The 18,688-nt window shown below is 49.1% G+C and overlaps 1 protein-coding gene across 1 annotated transcript; it reads right to left on the bottom strand.

Annotated features, from left to right (window-relative positions):
- Positions 1–14,579: 14,579 nt before the first annotated feature.
- Positions 14,580–18,486, bottom strand: CBLN1 (cerebellin 1 precursor). Its single transcript, XM_038753845.1, has 3 exons — positions 18,206–18,486; positions 17,822–17,941; positions 14,580–16,414 (listed from the first exon to the last, which is right to left on the bottom strand). Exons 1-3 carry the CDS (start codon positions 18,467–18,469, stop codon positions 16,217–16,219), a joined length of 582 nt encoding a protein of 193 aa, XP_038609773.1. The 5' UTR covers positions 18,470–18,486; the 3' UTR covers positions 14,580–16,216.
- Between the last annotated feature and the right edge of the window lie 202 nt (positions 18,487–18,688).

Raw genomic sequence — 18,688 nt, 5'->3', positions numbered from 1 at the left:
CCCATTTTTCAGATGAGATATAACTAAGGCACAGAGAAGTGAAGTGACGTGCCTAAAGTCACACAGCACAGAAGTGGCAGAGCTGGGATTAGAACCCAAGACCTCTGACACCCAGGCCCTGGCTCTATCCTCTATGCCACATGTTACTTTCCTAGACTGTTCTCTACTTCCTGCCTTCATACTTGACATCTCTCTAAGAAGCCCCTGGGGCTGCAGGAAAGTGGATGGGAGTGACTGGGAAGGGTGTGGAGAGGGAAAGTCTGAAATGCAGGCTGTCAATCAGGTGGATGGGCTGACACCGGGACGAACAGGCTGCTCAGTGATGGGATTGGTCATGTGTGACTCCAATATTTCAACTCTAACTGTACTGCACAAGTCTCACAAATAACACCAGATTGATGCATGGTATTTGGTTTGTCCCGGGATGATTCAGGCCAAAAAATCACTTTCCTACAGGAAAATTCTCTTCAAAATCTGTGCTTGCCTTCAACAGATATAGCCACAGATTCGTTCCTAAGGAAGGACAAATTGTGTTGGTCCCTAAGCTCTCTCCAGTTGATAGCTACTTTTTATGGTATTTGTTAAGCACTTACTATGTGCCAGGCACTGTACTAAGTGTTCTTGCAAGGTAGAATGCCCAAGTCTGAAAAGACCTGGGGAGAGAAAGAGCCTGGGTGGGAATATTTCACAAATCAGAAAGCATCTCGATTTCAAGAATCCAGAACACCAATGAGAGTGAAACAAGGTAGCTTTTGTAGCATTCAGATGCTATTTGTAGCATCTGAATCATCCTGAAAATTTATAACTTACCTCTGCTTGCATTGGCAAAATGGAGTGAATATGAGGGTGATTCGCACCAAATATAATAAATGCCTGTTGAGGAGAGAAGCTTTTTGATCCTGAATTATTCATATTGCCCTCCCAGCTGAAATTCCCAGGGTAACTACCACCATCCCCATTTCATCTGGCCTGCAGATACCCAGTCTCAGCATCCTCATCAGAAACCAGAACCCAGGGAAGAGAGGCATTGAAAGAGGGAGGTAAATAGAGAGGTGTTCATCCAGTTTTGTATTGGACAGTCTTGTTTGCAGTCCAATATTAATACACCACTGAATGGCCTTATTGCCTGGGATTTTTATCTTGGATGTCCAGCCTCCTTCTGTCTCCAGTCTCTGAATCCTGTGGCTCAGAGCAGTTTACCAAGAGAAGTAGCATGGCCTACTTCCCCTCTACCTCTTGCCTGCTGTGTGACCTTGGGCAAGTCACTTCACTTCTTTAGACCTCAGTTACTTCATCTATGAAGTGGGGGTTAAGTCTGTGAGCCGCATGTGGAACATGGACTGTGTCCAACCTGATTATCTTGTATCTACCCTGCGCTTAGTACAGGGCCAGACACATAGTAAGTGTTTAACAATGTCATTAAAAATAATCCATTTACCAATGATATTTATTGAGCACTTACAGAGCAGTGTACTAAGTGCTTGGGAAAGTTCAATATAATAAAGTTAATAGACACAGTCCCTGCTGACAAAGATCCTAGTGGATCAAGCACAAACCTGGGAGTCAGAAGTACCTGGGTTCTAATTGCAGCCCTGCCACTTGTCTACTGTGTGACCTTGGGCAAGTCACTTAACATTTCTGTGCCTTAGTTCCCTCATTTGTAAAATAGGATTAAGACAGTGAGCCCTATATGGGACAGGGACTGTGTCCAACCTATTTAACTTGTATCTACCCCAGTGCTTTGAACAGTGCCTGGCACATAGTAAGCACTTAACAAATCCCACAACCTTTATTACTATTACAGTCTGCAGAAGGAAGCAGCTGTTTATGTCATATAAATGACATATTTTATATTCATATATGTTGTCCATGAATATATATGGTGGATAGAGAATAATACTAGGCCAACCATGCAGTCTTACTTTATTCCAGTGGGGATCAAGAAAGAGTCACCATCAATTCTGACTGACCAACTATATTTTGTGAACTTCCCAAAGACTCTTAGCAAACTTCTCAGGGCAGGCAACTTGCTTAGTAGTTGGATGAGCCCTCTCTAGTCCACTGAACTCTAGACAGGACACAGACTAGTAAAGCAACATTATCTTTCATGGACTAAAGAAAATCCTCCAGATTTATTAGGAAAATAATCAGTTGAGCACAGGAGATTAGCAGAAAGGGCAAAGAGAAAACATGGAGGAAAGAAGAAAAGATCTGAGGCTTGAAATTAATTAAATTCACAAGAGGAGCTGAGGGAAACTCAACTGAAGAAGGGCAGATGGGTCACCTAGGGTAGGGGTGACCTAAATTGTTAGCCTTCAGAAAGTGAGGGGGTGGACACTCTAGTACATAAATAAGATGCACAGCAGAAAAAACACCTAGGAACAGGGAGTAGTTTGACCTCAAAGGTGGAGTTGAAGATGGTTGTCCTGACTGCTGCTGGTCACAGAGATTCCTTCTCTTCAAAAAATGGCTCACCTTCATCCACATCCACATCATCTGGTGCAGCAGTTTCCAAAGATCCAAACAACAACCTGAACAAGGAAGAAAACAACCTCCCCTGGGAAGGGGAGAGGAAAATTGGAGGGTGAATCGTAAAGTTTCAAGTCAGAAGAGAACAGAAAAGAACAACAACAATGACAACAAAATCAGACGGATATCTGAAAAGAAACCAGGGGTAGACTGGAAAGTTTAAAGGGCCAAATTAAAATGATAAGAGCCAGGCAGGAACTCAGCCGAGTATGATCTGTACAAGAGTTCTGGTGCACTGCATTCATTATAGAGCAGGAACCGTGTGACAGAAACACACTGGGATGACATAGGCTTTCACTATTAAGGTAGGATCTGAAGGATGGATTCTGAAAATATATTCACCCAAGTCCTTTTAAAGGAAGGCATGTTAGCCAACATGCACTGAAGCTCTCCTTCCTCCCTCAAAGCATACTGACGTTAATTGCACTTCTCAGCTGAGATTCCAGAAATTAATTTAGAAACAATATCCCTTGTAAAATCCTATTTCATTATGGAGTAGAATGAGGAACCCTGTTCAGTGCCCACGGTCCCCTTCACTCCAGAGAAAACAGACCCCCCACGTGGCTGACCATCCCCTTTCTGTGCTCTACAGTCAACAATCTTCTGATATGCGGGCGCACTGTGGTAATTTGGAAATTGAAACTGGTTTCCCCCACACTCTCTACCCTTCGGCAAGGAAGGGATGGTCTAGGGAGGTGGCTTGATTGAACCCCAGAGGTCAGCGGCTAAGGGGAATTGGAATTATCAAAGTCATTTGTTCTACTGCTTATTTTCTTCCCTTCTGTAAAACAAGGTCAACCCCCACCTCACACCTTCCCCTAAGGGGGCTGTGCTGAAGTGAACTTACTTAGCTCTTAACCACTCCTGGTGGAGAGCTTGGATATTAGGAGTAAGTGCCTGAATTGGAAGACGTATTATTTAGGGTAGAAACCCTCTACTGCCCAGTTCGCACCCTCCTCTTTGCCCCCAACCTCTGCCTTATGTTAGAAGAATGTTCAGCCTACAGTGGTGCTCTTCAAATCCTGTGGAGAAAGTAGCATGTTCATGTTAAGAGAAGCAGCATGGCCTAGTGGCAAGAGCACGGGCTTGGGAGTGAGAGGACGTGGGTTCTAATCCCTACTCCTCCACTTGTCTGCTGTGTGACCTTGGGCAAGTCACTTTACTTTTCTGGGCCTCAGTTACCTCATCTGTAAAATGGGGATTAAGACTGTGGGACAAAGACTATGTCCAACCTGATTGTCTTTTATCTACCCCAGTGTTAAGAAGAGTACTTGGCACCTAATAAGTACCTAACAAAAATACCATTAAAAACAACAGTGCTTGGCACAAAGTAAGTCCTTCATAAATATTATTGTTATTATTAGAATGATGATGATGATGACAATGATGATGATAATAATGATCATTATGAAGACCAATCATCCTTTGGTTCTATAATGGTCTAAATAGAACCTGGTGAATCCTGCCTAGGGAATTTGATAAGTCATACTGGGACTACTCCAGTAGTTATGAAGGTAGGGAGTAGGCTGAGCGGGTGGCATGAGCCACTCTCTCCTCCAGCCCACCAAGGCACTCTGAAGCAAGCAGCAGAGAGGAAGGAAGGCTGGCAGAGAATTGCTATGCTTCAGGGTCCACCTTCCCTTTAGGCCCCCAATTCCCGATTTGTAATTTATTTTAATATCTGCCTCTCCCTCTCAGACTGCTCCTTTTATGGCATTTGTTAAGCACTTTCTATGTGCCAAGCACTATTCTAAGCACTGGGGTAGATACAAGGTAATAAAGTTGTTCCACGTGGGGTTCACAGTCTTCATCCCCATTTTCCAGATGAAGTAACCGAGGTACAGAGAAGTTAAGTGACTTGTCCAAAGTCACACAGCAGACAAGTGGCAGAGCCAGGTTTAAAACCCAGGTTCTCCAACTCCTTAGCCCGGGCTCTTTCCACTAAGCCACGCTGCTCCTCTTTGCAGGCAGGGATTGTGTCTCCCAACTCTATTGTACTGTCCTCTCCCAAGCGTGGGGTATATTGCTCTGCACACAATAAGCATTTAATAAATGCCACTGATTGCTTGATTGATTGATCAGTAGCTCTCTGCTGGGAGAGCACCATGCTCATTAAAACCTGGGCACGCAGCTCTTTTAAGAACAAAATACAGCAATCTGATTGGCCGGAATCATGATGCAAGATCTAACTTTCAATGGGGAGTAAGACTCTAAATATCAGAGGTTCATCCAATCCATTGTTCTTTCCCATGGTGGCAACCAATGGAGCTTGGAATAAAAGCATGACTACCATCCTTGACATCGAACCATCATTAGGAATAGGCCTTTTAGCATCACTTATCATTCACATAAATAACCATGATGAACTTCTAGTCCATTGATCTATCCAGATTCCTTTGGAATCTAAGGATATTTTCTGCCTATTCCATTTCCCGTGGTTTTGAGTTCAATATGTTCATTGGACCCAAAAGTGTTTCTTTGTTTTATTTGAACCTATCACCTTCAAATTTGAATCAATTAACCAATCAATCAATCAATGACATGTATTGAGTGCTTACTGTGTATGGATTATTGCATGTATACTCTTTTGCCCAGGTGTTGCGGGAGTTGGTGAGTGACAATTTTGCTCTCTTTTCCCTGACCTTCATTACTGTGAAAAATTCCATCCTGTTCCTTTTGTCTTTCCAGTATGAAGGCTTAATCTTTACAGCCTGTTCTAGTAAAGAAGCCATTCCACCCTAGATGTGATCATCTTGCTTGCCCTTCCCTGAACCCTCTCCAACTCTTCATTCATTCATTCAATCATATTTATTGAAAGCTTACTGTGCATAGAGCACTGTACTAAGCACTTGACGTAGTTCACTACAACAATTAACAGACACATTCCCTGCCCACAATGAACTTATTTCATCCTTCAATCAGTAGTATGCATGGAGTGCTTATTCTGTGCTATGCACTGAACTAAGCCCTTGAGAGCGTGCAATAACTATAAAAGAGATGACTGCTACCCTCAAGGATCTTACTAACATAGTAGGGGAAACAGACATGAAAACAAATTACAGGGAGGGGAAACAAGAGTTTTAAAGCTATGCCCAAAAGTGCTATTTGAAGGGGGTCGTAGTGAGTATCTAAGTTCTTAAGTGATGCCAAAGTGTTGAAATGGAAGTAGGGGAGGTGAATAGGCCAGAGAGATATAAGAGTAATCAGTGAAGTCTTCCTGGAGGAGATGAGGATTTCAGAAGGGCCTTGAAGATGGAGAGAACAGTGGATGGTTGTATGTGAAAAGGGAGGGAGTGCCAGGCAGAAGAGAGGGCATGAAAGATAGGTTGCTAATGAGAGAGATGAGAGCAAGGCACTTGAAGTAGGTTGCCTTGCTTGGAGTAAAGCAAGTGAGCCAAGGTGTAGTGGAAGAGGAGTGATGATAAGGAGGAGGAAGAGAGCTGACTAAGCACCTTAAAGCTGATGGTCAGGAGTTTCTGCTTGATACAGAGAGAAATGGGTAACTATGGGAGGTTATGAGGACTGAGGAGGTGTACGCAAAGTATTTTTTTAGAAAAATGATTCAGGAAACAGAGACATATGGACTAGAGAGGGGAGAGGCTGGAGTCAGGGAGGTCTGCAGGGAGGTTGATACAGTAGTTGAGTCAATCTGATTATCCAGATTGGACCAGGGTCCTGGCAGTTTGGATGGAAGCTGAATGCAACATTCCGCAGACAAATGGGCCCTAATTTTCCATAATGATAGAACGATTCTTTTTGATTTGTTTTCTCATTTACACATATGATAAATTCATTTCATCTCCTTCTATCTCCTGTTTCAGTCCTCCAGAGATTCTTCAAATCCAAGGTGAAGCCTGACCTAGAGGAGAGAGCATGGCCCTGGGAGTTAGAAGGACCTGGATTCTAATCCGAGCTCTGCCACTTGTCTGCCGTGTGACCTGGGGCAAACCACTTCACTTCTCTGTACCCCAGCTACCTTATCTGTAAAATGGAGATTAAAGACTGTGAACCCCATATAGGATATAGATTGTGTCCAATCTGATACCTCAGCACTTAGAACAGTGCCTGGTACATAGTAAGCACTTAACAAATACTATTAAAAGACAAAAAGGTGGTGCCCTATAACAGAGGAAAATATTCATTCATTCATTCAATCAATAATATTTATTGAGCGCTTACTGGGTGCAGAGCGTAATACTAAGCACTTGGGAAGTACAGTGCCTTGTTTATAGTGTCTTGTTTATGATTAATGATATTAACTATAAATTATTCATGCTGATAATGTGGTTATTTCTCATCTTCTGGACACTCACTTCCAAGCACAGAGCTTTTTTTAAATGGTTCTTGTTAAGCATTTACAATGTGCCACTCACTATTTTAAACTATCCTCTCCATCCAAACCACTACCTGACTGGTTCAATCTCTCATCCTATCCCGACTGGATTAGGGCATCAGCCTCCTCTCTGATCTCCCATCCTCCTGTCTCTCCCCACTTCAGTCTATACTTCACGCTGCTGCCCGAATCATCTTTGTGCAGAAACACTCTGGGCATATTACTCCCCTCCTCAAAAATCTCCAGTGGCTGCCAGTCAACCTACGCATCAAGCAAAAACTCCTCACTCTCAGCTTCAAGGCTCTCCATCACCTCGCCCCCTCCTACCTCACCTCCCTTCTTTCCTTCTACAGCCCAACCCGCACCCTCCGCTCCTCTGCCACTAACCTCCTCACTGTACCTCGTTCTCACCTGTCCTTCCATCGACCCCCAGCCCACGTCCTCCCCCTGGCCTGGAATGCCCTCCCTCTGCACATCAGCGCCAAGCTAGCTCTCTTCCTCCCTTCAAAGCCCTACTGAGAGCTCACCTCCTCCAGGAGGCCTTCCCAGACTGAGCCCCCTTTTTTCTCTCCTATTCCCCATCCCCCCCACCCTATCTCCTTCCCCTCCCCACAGCACCTGTATATATGTTTGTACAGATTTATTACTCTATTTATTTTACTTGTACATATTTACTATTCTATTTATTTTGTTAATGGTGCGCATCTAGCTTTATTTCTATTTATTTTGATGACTTGACACCTGTCCACATGTTTTGTTTTGTTGTCTGTCTCCCCCTTCTAGACTGTGAGCCCATTGTTGGGTAGGGACCGTCTCTGAATGTTGCCAACTTGTACTTCCCAAGCACTTATTACAGTGCTCTGCACACTGTAAGCACTCAATAAGTACAATTGAATGAATGAATGAATGAATGAATAAACACTGGAGTAGATAAAAGTTAATCAGGATAGACACGGTCCCTGTCTCACTATGGGTTCCCAGTCTAAGAGGGAGTATAATTTAATCCCTATTTTACAGAGGAGGTACTTGAGGCAACAGAGAAGTGAAGTGACTTGCCCAAAGTCACATGGCAGACAAGTGGCAGAGCCAGGATTAAAAGCCAGGTCCTCTGACTCCCACATCGGTGCTCTTTCCCTTAGGTAATGCTGCCTTTATAGAATGGATGGGCGGCCTAAGTGCTTTGAAACAAAACAGGTAGATGAGCCCTTGATGAACTGGACTTTTATAACCCTACCGCTGGATCAGCCTAAATCACGTGAGTGGTAGTGACAATCCTCACTACACCTCATAGACTCTCCCCATCTTCAGAGCCAGCGAATCATCCAGCCACCCCAAATGTATTTAAATAATAATAATAATAATAAACTAAACAGTCAGAGCATTACTGAAACCTAAATTGGCCGGATTCTATAAAGATAAATTGCTAATCTGGTAGGCTTCTCATCCGCTGCATTTTTAATACTATATATGGAGTACTTTAGCAATTATAAAATCATCCGACTGCTCAGCAAAAGGGCAGGCTGCAGCGTTTATTTTAGAGCTTCGCAGAACACAAAGAGCAGTGGGTTGTTTTTTTTTTGGATATAGAATTGAAGCTCTCAGGGCCTTTTAAATGGGAGAAAATAGACACCCGGTTCCCTGGCCTTTGTTAACAGACTGCATGAGAAATTCCCCTGTCCCTCTTTGAAACTTTATCTAGAAAAGTCTGCAATAAATTCTGATGACTTAAGAAAAAACACTGGTATATCACTGAGTAAGCATGCTAGTTCAGGTGAGCAGGGCTGATGTAGATAGCGCCTCTTAGCAGGATTTCTGAATGCTGGGGCCCGTAGAAAATTTTCCTTGGAAACGAGGGACTCTCCCCTCATGCTAGGAACCCCCTCCGCAGAAGAATACTAAAACCACCCTCCCTGCTCCGCCCCCACAACCTCAGCCCACTTAGGACAGGAAAGAGGGAAGGCTAGATCAAAGTTTTTCCACTGTGTATCCTGAGAACTCCTAGCAAATCAATCAATCAATGGTATTTGTTGAGTGCTTAATAAGTGCACAGCACTTAACTAAGTACTTGGAAGAGCATAGTACAACAGAGTTGGCAGACATATTCCCTGCCCACAACGAGTTTATTAGTCCAACAAAGGCAAGGAGTGAGTGAGAAGGTTCGTAGGCTGAACAGGGAGGGAATGGTTCAGTGCTTAGAACAGTGCTTGGCACATAGTAAGCACTAAACAAATGCCATTATTTTTTTTTTTTGAGGGAGGAAAAGAAAGTCCTGGAAAAGTTTCTCCCTTTTCAGCACTGGCTTCAAAATGCCAACAGTGGGCCCCGCAACATCCCCTCTGAACCCAGAAAAATCCTGGCAGTGCCAACATAGCCATGGTGGATTTGATATTTGTACTGAGACCACCTTCACCTCCACCTATGATCTAGGCAGAGCTCAGGAGTCAGGCGTTCTAGAGGGGAGGAACAGTTAGATATTTCAAACCTGGCCAGGGACTTGGGGACCATGCATTTTTGTTTTAGCTCCCACACAGACTACAGTTTCATCTCACCCACAATCTCTCACCCACACCCTTCCCAGCTCTGTGAGCAGCACTCTGATCTCTTCCCCACCCCTCACTGTGGGCAGGGAACGGGTCTACCAATTGTTATACTATACGATCCCAAATGCTTAGTACAGTGCTCTGCACCATTTAGCACTCATTAAATACCACTGATGGATTGACTGATTGCCTTTCACTGATGAAAGTCCTGCTATACCTGAGCAATCAAGAAGTCAGTGGTAGAATAATAATAATAGCATTTGTTAAGCACTTACTACATGCCAAGCACTGATCTAAGCCCTGGGATAGATACAAGGTTATCAGGTTGACCCACGTGAGGCTCTCAGCCTTGATCCTCATTTAACAGATGAGGTAACTGAGGCACAGAGAAGTTAAGTGACTTGCCCAAAGTCACAGAGCTGGCAAGTGGCGAAGCTAGGATTAGAACCCACAACCTCTGACTCCCAAGCCCAGCTCTTCCCACTAAGCCATGCTCCTTCTGCTTCTTAGCTGCTATTCACTGAACACTTATTTTGTGCACAGCCTAAACATTTGGGAGAGTACAATAGAATTAATAGACATGATATGTACCCTGAAGGTCTAGTGGGAGAGACAGACACTAAATTTAATTACAAGTAAAGGAAGGAACACACATACACAGGTATTACGGTCATAAGTGTACAGGTGACTCAGGAGGGAGGCAAACCAGGATGATGACAAATAAATCAGGGAAGACTTCCTGAAGGACATGTATTGTTCATAGGAATTGTGCAGAAAATGTGGCTCATTGCACTCCATACCCAAAGGGGCACAAGGCTGGCAGAGACCTGCAAGTATGAGTGGCACTGCACAAACCACCAGTGCTAGAATCAGTTTCTCTGCTTGGGTTCTGGACCCTGAGATTGTCTTCTCCTCCATCCTCCAATGTGATATCCACCTGCACACAGAAGATAGCGGTCTCCCGGAAGATGGTCCTGCTACCTGTGCCCCTCCAGGAGGGTTAATTAATGATGGCATTTATTAAGCGCTTACTATGTGCAGAGCACTGTTCTAAGCGCTGGGGAGGTTACAAGGTGATCAGGTTGTCCCACAGGGGGCTCACAATCTTTATCCCCATTTTACAGATGAGGTAACTGAGGCCCAGAGAAGTGAAGTGACTTGCTCAAAGTCACACAGCTGACAAGTGGCGGAGCCGGGATTCGAACCCATGAACTCCGACTCCAAAACCCGGGCTCTTTCCACTGAGCCACGCTGCTTCCCCGGGTTCTGGAATGGCTGGCAATGATCAGCCATGTTCCCAGTCTAGGGACACGGGTGCCCCACCTACATGGACGGGTGCCCTGGGTTGCCCTCTAGACTGTAAGCTCATTATGGGCAGGGAACGTGACTATCAATTCTGATGTATTGTACTCTCTCAAGAGCTTAGCACAGTGCTCTGCATGCGCAGTAAGGACTCAATAAATACGATTGATTGGTGGATCGATTGACTGAGGTAGGGGGTCTCCGGTTTGGAGACAGGACTCCCGTCTCCTCATCCTGACTCTCCTTCTTCTGATGGTGATACCCGGATTGGCCACTGTCATCCTAGTCCCAGAGAGAATCCCAATCATGCAACAAGAGCAATTCTAAACATGCCCAGTTTTTTCTTTTCTTTTTTTTTCCACGGTATTTGTTAAGCCCTTACTCTGTAGCAGGCACTATGCACTGGCGTAGATGCAAGTTAATCAGGTAGGACACGGCTTCTGTCCCACATGGGGCTCACAGTCTTAATTCCCATTTTACAGACGTGGTAACTGAAGCACAGAGGAAGGGAAGTGACTTGCCCAAGGTCAGCCAGCAGACAAGTGGAGGAGCTGGAATTAGAACCGAAGCCCAGGCTCTATCCACTAGGCCATGCTGCTTCTCAGTTTATCACAGTTGGCAGAGTTTAACGTGACCTCCGCCCTGCCATAGCCCGAGGCCAGACGGCAGGTAGCAGAGGCGGGTTACAGAGGTGTGGTAGGGCCTGGCTGCTCTCTGTTCCTGGAAACTGGGGTGGATCCCCAGTGGGGACATAGGAGGGGAGAACACCACCTCCCCCGACTCTGCCCCCGTCCTGGATCCCGGCGAACGGAGCTAAACACCCCATGTTTGGGTGGCCCACCCAAACTGATGATTATGATATAGGCATCGGTTAAGCGCTTACTGTGTGTCAAGTACTGTACTGAGCACTGGGGTGGATACAAGCTAATCAGGTTGGACACAGTCCCCGTCCCATATAGGGCTCACAGTCTTAACACCCATTTTACAGTTGAGGTAACTGAGGTACTGAGAAGTTAAGGGACTTGCCCAAGGTCCCAAAGCAGACATCTGGTGGAATCGGGATTAGAACGCATGTCCTTCTGATTCCCAGGTCCGTGTTCTATCCAATAGGCCATGCTGCTGGGGAAGAAAATAATAATAATGATGATAGTATTGGTTAAGTGCTTACTATGTGCCGAGCACTGTTCTAAACGCTGGGATAGATAGAAGGTAATCAGATTGTACCACGTGGGGCTCACAGTCTTAATCCCCATTTTACAGATGAGGTAACTGAGGCACAGAGAAGTCAAGTGACTTGCCCAAAGTCACACAGCTGACAGGGACAGAGGAGAGCAAGGCAGGAGAGGGAGATGTCGTGTTTTCTGTTAGATTGAAAACTCCGCTAGATTGGAAGTTCCTTGTGGGCAGGGAACGCGTCTACCGACTGTGTTGTCTTGTACTCTTCCCGAGGGCTTAATACAGTGCTCTGCACATGGGTAGCGCTCGATAAATACCATCGATTGAAAGCTTGAAAGCCCCTGGGGTCGCAGGGGCTGAGGCTGGACAAGAACTAAGGAATGGCTCATGTTATTCCAATCCAACCCCTTTCCAAGACCGTACCACCTCACTCTTCCCCTTCCATCCTTCCCAGCCCCCTCCCCTCCTTCCCAGCCCCCTCCCCTTCCCCTTCCCAGCCCTCCCCCAACTCCCCAGCCCCCTTTCAGTCTCTGGTCAGCTCCTTTCCAGGCTCCCATCTTGTGCGGGTGTTGCCAGACCCCGGTGGACTGGATATCGTTGTGTGCTCCCCCCACTTCACCCCGCCCCCAAAGTAAAGCGACACTTAACGGCTGGGAAATGTTTGAATTCCCCTCCATCTGCGTAATTATATTCGCATTAGGAATCCATCAGCCCTGGCCGTTACCATTAGCGCTATGGCTCATAAAGCGGCCGGGGCGGCTAATGATCCCAGAGCGGACTGGACGGCCAACGGACTCGCTTCTCGCCCACGGAGACCAGGGGCTGACCCCGGACCACCCAGCCCACCCCGGGCCGAGCCTGGGAATGGCAGCAGGACGGCTCCAGCAGGGACGGGCCCCCGGGGCTGGGCTGGACCTCCAGACCGGGAGCTCGTTGTGGGAAGGGAATGCGTCTGTTTATTGCGGTAGTGTGCTTTCCCAAGCGCTTAGAACAGTGCTCTGCCTACAGAAAGCGCTCCATAAATACGATGAAATGAATGAATGCCCAGTCCCGGGCTGGGGCAGGGCCGGGTGGGACTCGCCAGTTTTCCGGGGGACGAGCCCCGAGCCCCTGTCCCGTCCCCGTTGACCCTCCAGGAGTCCGGCTGAGCCCCCGGACCACTTCTGCACCCCGGCTTCAGAGAGGGCCCGTCCCTGGTGTGAGCAGGGAGAGATTGCGAGGGAACATGCTAGCTACCCAGGAGAGTTCCCCGGAGAATCTCCCAGCTGGAATTATGGGGATTGGATCAAACGGCCTGGTGAATAATAATAACAATGATAATACTAATAATACATTTTGATATTTTTATTATTAATTATTATTATTATTATTATAATGGTATTTGTTTAGCGCTTACTATGTGCCAAGCGCTGTACTAAACGCTGCGGTGGATACAATCAAATCAGCTTACACACAGTCCCTGTCCAACATGGGACTCCCAGTCTCACTCCGCATTTTACAGATGAGGTAACCGAGGCCCAGAGAAGTGAAGTGACTTGCCCAAGGTCACAGCAGACAAGTGACGGAGCCGGGATTAGAACCCATGACCTTCTGACTCCCAGGCCGTAGCTCTATCTACTGCGCCATACTGCTTTGCAAGAGCTTACTATGTGAGGCTACAGGAGGGTGAGTACCCGCCCTCCCCAACTTGCCCCCCGCCTCCCCCCCCCCCGACATTCACTGCTGTGTGACCTTGGGCAAGTCACTTAACTTCTCTGTGCCTCAGTTCCCTCATCTGTAAAACGGGGATTAAAAGTGTGAGCCCCACGTGGGGCAACCTGATCATCCTGTATCTACCCCGGTGTTTAGAACGGTGCTTGGCACATAGTAAGCGCTTAACAGCCGCCCTTAGCGGCTCAAAACCGGGGCTCTGGACACCTCGCCCTCCCGAAGGCGGAGGAGGGTCGGGGGTCTGGGAAGGCCATCTCGGCCGACAGGCTGAGGAAGGGCCAGGGAAGTCGAGACGAGAGGCTCCCAATACCCCAGACACCGGAACTCTACAGGGAAAATTAAAAGAAGTTTATTTTCCTTGGCCCTCTCCCTCCCTCTTCTTTCGTAGCTAGGTGATGTCCTTTGTTTCTCCCCGCCGGGCTTTCCCCCTGCTCCGTACGCTACCAAGGCACGGTGTCTTTTGGAAAGGGAAAAAAAAAAACATTCCCTGACCCCACACGGCAGACCCCAAGTTCCAATCCTTTCTGACTCCCCGAGGCGCACGCCCGCCCCCCCTGCCTCAAGGGTTTCCCCTACGAGGTTTCGGGAGGGAGCTTGGTGCGGCGGGGTGGGGGGGGGGTGGGGGGGCTTCTCTTGTGAAAAGAGAAATTCCAAGGAGACCCTGGCAGCACGGCCGGTGGGGAGGGAAAAAGAACACGGCTATCACCGCTCCCCCCCCGCCCCCCCGCAAAAAAGAGCGGTGGGTAAATAAGGAAGGGTTGCTTATTATGCTAGTATTAAACGCCCCCCGAGGAGCTAATTAAATTCCTCCCTGAAACCCGGGGGCTGGAAAAAAACCACAAGACTTTTAACCGTGTGCGCTCCGAGCCGAGTTTGGCGACCGGGAATTTTCGAGGACCGCTGCCTTCGAAGCAAGTATTTCCTCACCCCACCCCCGGCCCAGCCCCCGCGCCCTGCAACTCCAAGTTTGGGAATTGACTCCGGCTGTCTTCCAGTCTTAAAATGAACTTGTTTATTACACTTTTGCTTTCACATATTTGGATACAATCGAAATCCTTTGCGGACCTTTTAATAAAAGTAGTAATCTCCGAGTACTGCAAAAATTATAGAATTTACATCTCTTAAAGACCGTAAACAAAATAATGCCTAGCTAAACCAATAAGTGTACAGGATAAGGATTTCAGAGACGCTTGTATAAAATGTCATCGGATTCGAATTCTATAATACAGACAATGGTAAAAACAAGCTGGGATTAAGTGAAGGCGATTCCGTACTGAACCGGGCAGATTTCCCCTTCTGTAAATTTTAAATTTAGCATAATTTAGAGTATTTAGGACGATTTGTCCTAGCGCGGGAAGATCCCCTTTTGGACCGCGCTCCGGTTGGCTGCGAACGGGAATGCTTTTCTCTCCCGATGAAAAGAAAGAATTGCAGAAAAGCGACGAGAAGGCGGGCTCCGACCTGGAGGATAGTGATGCTGAGACCCATCGACCTCTAAAATTGCGCGACCGTGCGAGAGATTGGACACTCACAGGCCCGGATGCGGCCTCCCCGTCGGCCGCCTCGTCTTCGACCCGGCAGGGCGACTCTTACCACCGAAATCCCCTTCCTTTTGGGGCCAAGACCCTAAAGATTACGGCATCAAAACCTCTTTCACCACTTCACATCCGTTCTTTCCTCCCACCTTGGACCCGTGGAGGGTGCAAGGGCGGCATTCAGAAACCTTATTTCTGTTTAAGGAAAATAAAAGTCCCCTTGAAACTTTATTGAATCGAAGCCAAATTAAATTTCCGATATTCACACATATATTACAGAGTAAGAGAGTAAAAGTTCGATATACTTCTTGGCGTTTAGTCGGGCCACATTTTACGAGAGCAAAACAAGCATCAAAACATTTAGCAGCCTTATAGTTCACAATCACTTTGAATATTACATAGAAATACTGAAATATTCTATTCCATCAGTTGCCACCGGGAATAGATCTTCGTGTATAAATTTTCTTTTTGGAACTGTCAGCCAGTCAACGGCGAAGCGAGTCTTTTTTTTTTTCCTTCGCCATGGCATCCGTGTATTCAAAAATACCTTCTGAAAGTTAACTCTTATCCAAGTTTAAGAGCAACGCTTTCGAAACGCAGAAGACCCCCCGGAAGGGGCTACGGAGAAGAACACTGTAAAGTATCAGCAGAACGACGGAGTCAGTGGAAAGTCAACCAAGGGAGAAATATTTGAAGACTTACACCATCGAAATACAAAGGCTTTGGGGTTGTTGTCTGTTTGATTTTTAAGCTACTTTGGGATGGGGGGGAGCATTTGGTTATTGGAGGTCAAAGCCAATTACAATGCGGCCTCTCTTGGCTACAAGAACCGAAGAAGGGGGAAAGGAAATCATATTATTCGAAACGTGTACACAGACCTACGCGGAATTGAGCTTCTTTTACTAAATTAACAGAAAGAGTATGCTGTCCAGAGCTCATTATACCCAGGTACGATTTGGGAATTTGTAAGAAATTCTCAAGACTTGCTGCTTTCTCTCTCTCTCTCTCTCTCTCTCTCTCTCTCTCTCTCTCTCTCTCACTCACTCACTCACTCTCTCTCTCTGTCTCCCTCCGTTCTAGCGAGGAGTCCTTTAGAGAGGGAACACGAGAAATCCAGAGAACGTAGAATATTTCCAGCCTCCCATCAAGTTTCCCCGCTCCAGTTTGAGGTACGCCCGGTCTCCCTTCTCCATCTGGATCAGGACGCCGTTGCTGGCCGCTTCCCGGGTCACATCCTGGTCCCCGGCAAAGGCCGAGATCACCGGCCAGCCGTTGAGCATCAAGCTTACCTGGAGGGCGCCGGAACACAGAAAACGGCGTCACAGGAGCCCAACCAAGCCCGAATCCCAAAACGTCGCGGGAAGCCTCCAAAAATTCCGCCTGAAGGGAAGGACGGTCGAAAAGAGGGGAGAGTGTGTGTGTGTGTGTGTGTGTGTGTGTGTGTGTGTGTGTGTGTTTGGGGGGTCCTGGGACAAGGAGGAGGAAACGGATTTCCTTAGCAATTGGTCAAATGAAGTTTTCGGTGGGCGGAAAGAAATGGGGAGGGAGCGAGCTGCATGCAACTTGGAGAAGCAGCATCTGTGCCCGGTGCTTTGCCCAGAGAGAAGTAAAGGACAGATCCCGAAACCTCTCCCGTTTCTTACGGCGTTTCCCAGCTGGCTCGCTATGGGCAGGGAAGGTGTCTGCTCATTCTGTCGTACCACACTCTCCCAAGCGCTTAGTACAGCGCTCTGCACCTAGTAAGCGTTCAAGCGATACCGCCGATGGATGGATGGGTGGTCGGGGCGTCCAGCGCACCTCTACCCAATGATCTGGGCGGGGGGCATTCAGCAAGAAGAATGGGAGGCTGGGAAAGAGCGGTGGGACGGGGAACGGGTGTCTGGTGGGGGGGGGGGGGTCTCGAGGAGCGCGGCGGGGGCAGTAGGACCAAGCAGAAGGGGAATCCCGGCCGGAGCGATCCACCTTCAATCCCCCCTCCTCAGTCCGTGCTGCTGGGCAAATCTCCTTCTCTCCCCTCCTTGTACGCCCTGCCCGATCGCGGGCGGCGAAGACAACGGACAGAGACTTCCTAGAGCCGCCTGCCCACCTCACGACCCTCCCCGGAGGCCCCCCTACCCCCTCCCTGCCTCTCTTTCCCACCCTCGCCGCCCGCCCGCCCCGGCCAGGTTTGGGCAGAGCCGAGCTCAGAAGGTTTCTCCGCCCCGGGAGCTGTCCAGGCTGAAATGCCGTCCAGGGTGCTGAACGCGCTCTTCGCCTCCAACTTTCCCCCTCGGGGTGTCGGGGGCGGAGGGCAGGGCGCCTGGCATCCCTCCTTCCCTCCGCTCGCAGAAAGAGGGGGAGGGGGAGGGTAATATATGTCTCCCCCTTCTAGACTGTGAGCCCGTTGTTCGGTAGGGACCGTCCCTATCTGTTGCCGATTTGTCCTTCCCAAGCGCTCAGTACGGTGCTTAAGCGCTCACTAAATACGATTGAAGGAATGAATATTTGGAAGGAGAGCCCTGGGGACCCCTCGCAGACCACCAGATCCCGCTCTCAGCCGGCAACCCCCTCCCCCTCCCCCAGCCCCGTCCTCCGCGCCCCGCGAGCGCACTCTCGCCATCACCGATTGATGGATCGCTGGATTGATCCCCGTCCCGCGTCCTCCCAGCCCTTCCCGGTCCATCCCTGGCCCGTTCCCGGGGCGCACTGAGGCTGACCTGGATGGTCTGTCTGTTGTAGACTTTCACCACGTGGAAGTTGAAGCTGTAAATCCCTTTCCGTGGGGAGATGAAAGTGCTGCGCTCCGAGTCGAAGTTGCTTCCGATGTTCACTAGTACCTGCAAGGAGCCGGAGCGGGCGTGGGGCTGAGCGGCGTTAGCATGGGGCGCGGGATGCTGGGGGGCGGCGGGGGCGCGGGGCTCACGTCCCCCTCCCCTCTTTCCTTCCTCCTCCCTTCGGGGGCTCCCCCTCGGGCTCCCTCTGCCCTGCTCGCTCCCCGGGGGGGAGGAACCACGGCTTTTTAGCCGGCCTCCCTCCGCCCCGGACCCCTCCGGACGGGGGTTTGGGGGCCGTCCAGGCCCCCCACCGGCTTGGCCTCTCACCTGGTCGAAGTAGATGATCATAGTGCGGTTGCTCATCTCGCTGGGTTCGTGGTTGGTGCTCCGGATGGCGGAGAAAGCCACCTTGGCGCTCCCCGAGCGCACGGAGATGCCCAGTGCCGTGCCCGTGGGGTCGGACGTGGGGTTGGAGTCGCAGACCACCAGGCACTTCCCCTCCAGGACGATGGGCTCCGTCTCGTTCTGCCCGCGGGCCGGACCGGCCAGCCAGGCCGCCCCCAGCAGCAGCAGCTCCAGGGCGCCCAGCATCGCGGCCGGACCCCGGCAGGCTCGGCTGTCCCGCCCCCCGCCCCCGGCGGGGCTCGGTTCCTCCTCCGCCCGCCCGCCCGCCCGTCCGCCGCGCCGCTGCGGCTCCGCTCCGCCGCGCCGGTGCTCGCGAGTCCGCCGCTGGCTCCTCCTCGGCGCCGGCCGCCCCGGTGCCCCCCGCGGGTGGCCGCCGGCCCTTCCCCGCGCCCCCCCAGCCTCAGG

The sequence above is a fragment of the Tachyglossus aculeatus genome, chromosome 11 (assembly GCF_015852505.1).
Source record: "Tachyglossus aculeatus isolate mTacAcu1 chromosome 11, mTacAcu1.pri, whole genome shotgun sequence".
Lineage (NCBI taxonomy): Eukaryota > Metazoa > Chordata > Mammalia > Monotremata > Tachyglossidae > Tachyglossus > Tachyglossus aculeatus.
This window is presented reverse-complemented; position numbering and strand designations above follow the sequence as displayed.